This window comes from Pholcus phalangioides, unplaced genomic scaffold (assembly GCF_987345545.1).
Source record: "Pholcus phalangioides strain wild (caught in Gottingen) unplaced genomic scaffold, Ppha-v1.0 ptg000002l_1, whole genome shotgun sequence".
Taxonomy (NCBI): domain Eukaryota; kingdom Metazoa; phylum Arthropoda; class Arachnida; order Araneae; family Pholcidae; genus Pholcus; species Pholcus phalangioides.
In genome coordinates this window covers 9487188-9490143 of record NW_028301595.1, presented here as the reverse complement: position 1 = coordinate 9490143, position 2956 = coordinate 9487188, and the positions used below count along the sequence as shown (strand labels likewise).

At 39.7% G+C, this 2956-nt stretch overlaps 1 protein-coding gene across 1 annotated transcript; it reads right to left on the bottom strand.

Moving 5' to 3' along the window:
* Positions 1–554: 554 nt before the first annotated feature.
* On the bottom strand, positions 555–1646 carry LOC149089350 (uncharacterized). Its single transcript, XM_089240218.1, has one exon. It carries the CDS (start codon positions 1410–1412, stop codon positions 555–557), a length of 858 nt encoding a protein of 285 aa, XP_089096344.1. The 5' UTR covers positions 1413–1646.
* Between the last annotated feature and the right edge of the window lie 1310 nt (positions 1647–2956).

The following is a 2956-nucleotide window of genomic DNA, read 5'->3' as shown; positions in this document are numbered from 1 at the left end:
TAGGTTTCTTAGTTTAAAAAATATGTGTATCAGCAAGCTTGGCGCCTTATTTAGACACCAAAAGGCGCCAAACCAAAATGAAGATTTTTTGTCTCTTCTGTCTCAAATTTTATTTAAAAGTGCCAATGTTTTTTTTATTTTGCTCTGTAAGAATATAGTCCTATCAATGATTTGTATCATGCATTTTGTACTAGGAGAAACCATTAATGAATAAAAAATATAAATCTGTTTTTATGGCATAAATTTGTAAATTTTTCATAATTTCAACTTTTTTTGCCAAAATTATCATGAAAATACTCACAGCAAAATGGATGCTTACAATTATGAAGCACATAAAAATCTATAAATCTACCAAATTTCAAGATAATTTGATTAAACTAATGCGCAAGGGACTTTTTCCATAACAATCAGTTATCCGAATGTCAGTTTTGAGAAAATCAACGCTAAAGTTTTGTGTACTTTCATGAATGCCATATCAAGTTTTTTGGCATTAAAATTGCCCCGCTCCATATGAAGGTCCTTCTTTCTTCATCTTATTTCTTTCTTTAGTGCTTTTAATGGTGTTTATTTGCCAAACGTTTGCACTTGTAGTACCTAGTAGAGCGTCTGGTGCTTTGCGTCAATCGTCTTCCATCTCGTTGATTGGCCAATTCCAACACAGGAGTACTTGCATTCTGATCCTCTTTGACAATCAATGAGCTCTCGCATCCCATGTTGAACTGAGACACTGCAGAAACAACTGCTATATGCAAACGTTTCAATGAAATAAATATTTCTTTGGGACAGTATGTCCATATCAGATTGTGGAGGCTCTCGTTAGCATTTTGTGTTTTAGCAGCGGAACACCTCACTAATAGTTCATTGGAAGCAAGTCGTTGGTACACAGGCAGTATTTCTGCAACTACTGCTTCAGTTAGATACATCTTCATGTTTTTATGCATATGAGGAGTGGAACCATCTGCAATTGCACGATTATAAAAACACCAAGAAGTTTCACCTTGTGGACATTTATTGTTCTGAGGCTTCTCGTCTGTTGACATAACGTGATACAGAGTTGCAAATGTGGCACTTTTCATTCTTTGTACATCTGAAGCATTATCTTTGATGGCCTTCCGATAAAAATTAGTTAATTTGATAATATTTGCCTCTTTAAGGTTTCCTTTTTTCTCTCCGTCCAAACAAACACCCTTTGCTCGCCATTCTTTTATCTTATTATGAAGGCCCATACCAAGTCTCTTTGCAACATGATTTATGCACTCTCCCTTCTTTATAACTACATCTACACCATACACATTTCCTATACTGAGCTGGTTGAATGTGCGAGAGTCCCCATCACACAATATAGTTGTGTATCTTACATTCCACTCTGAAATCGAACGTGCCCATAATATCCGAGCAACATGAGTTTCCATTGATGCAGATGACCCATCATAATTTTTACAGCACTCTATTTTGTGACCCTCAAACCAAGCTGCATATTCTGCAGAGTCAGCACCCAAATTTTTCTGAGTGGTGATACAATTTTGGCAATACTTTCAAACAATTTCATAGTCTACTACAAGACTGGTGAAAAGATCAATAACAACTCCTGTACCATACATAGAAGAATGCCTTCTTTTATGCCATGTGCCATCATATGATACATGCATGTCTAGAACCGTACCACTTGTGATGGAGCTGTCCAGCTGCATGTAATGCTCACGTACCATATTCCTTGAAAGATTCAAAACTCTTTCCTTGATGTTCATTCCATTATCAGCCAATTGCTTCATGCACGACGTGAACACTTTCACATCCATTGCTCTAATTCCAAGTGCAATAGAAAATTTCTGCATCGCAGCATGACCACGTCCGCATTCCAAAAAAGCTTTCACCGAATCAGTATTTACTTGAAAACGACGACTGTTTCCCATTCTCAAGCTTGAGAATGTACGACCATGGCCATGATTACAGTTTTTGGGGACAGATGCAGTATGGTCCGCCACGACTTTGGCGACTTTTTCCCTTGCGATAAGTCGTCAAGACCGTCATAATGCTTCTCGGGGGTTGCCGTATTTTTTAACACCTTTCCGGTTTCGTTGGGTGATACCAGATGACGCTGGCTTCGCCAAACAGGATTTTTCTTTTGTTCACCCCGCGTTTTTTCAAAAATTCTAAACAGCCTTTATTCCATTTCCAGCGCGTCTCTGATTATTTTATTATTCCTCCCTTCTGTAGCTCGATTCATTTGGATTATCTACTGCTCAGATTGTATCATACCGTTTTATTATTTCGTTGTATTTATTAGTTATTCATCCATTGCCATGCCTTCTGTTTTATCGGTTTATTATTTAAAATGAACCTACAGAATTTTTCATGCCCGGATAAGTTTATTAAAAAAAGGGTCCGGGTTTTAGTTTTAATACATAGAATATTTATGGCCGCTGTGGTGGTCGAGTGGTTATAGTGCCGGACTCGTGATGCGAGGATCCGGGTTCGAACCCCACAGTGGTGGTCGGCTGAAGTTGGTTTTCTGTGGTTCCCAACTTCAAGGCGCAAATGCGAGCCGATCTCCCCGTTAAAAAGTCTCGCCACAGAGAGCAACAGTCCTACAACGGTAAATCATTCAGCCATAACACTTCACTCATAGTTAGTAAAACTGGGGGCAGATGACAGCACTACACATAACAAGCATTACACAGAAACAAACTATACGTCAGGTTGCACTACACGTACACGCACATTCCCGCATTTACCGATTCGTTGGGGGGTTCCGCGGGGGGGGGGGGGGTGCATGTGTGGTGTAGCAGTAGTAGGTAGGGGCTCGGGGATCCATGATGTTCTTAAGTCAGCCACCTCGTTGGGCAATTTGCCTGTTGTGGCGTTGTATTTGTATTTGTATTTATGCCCGGAATTCCTTATGCCTGAGGTGACCATACGTCCCATATTTCCCGGGACAGTCCCGGTATTTTCTGTT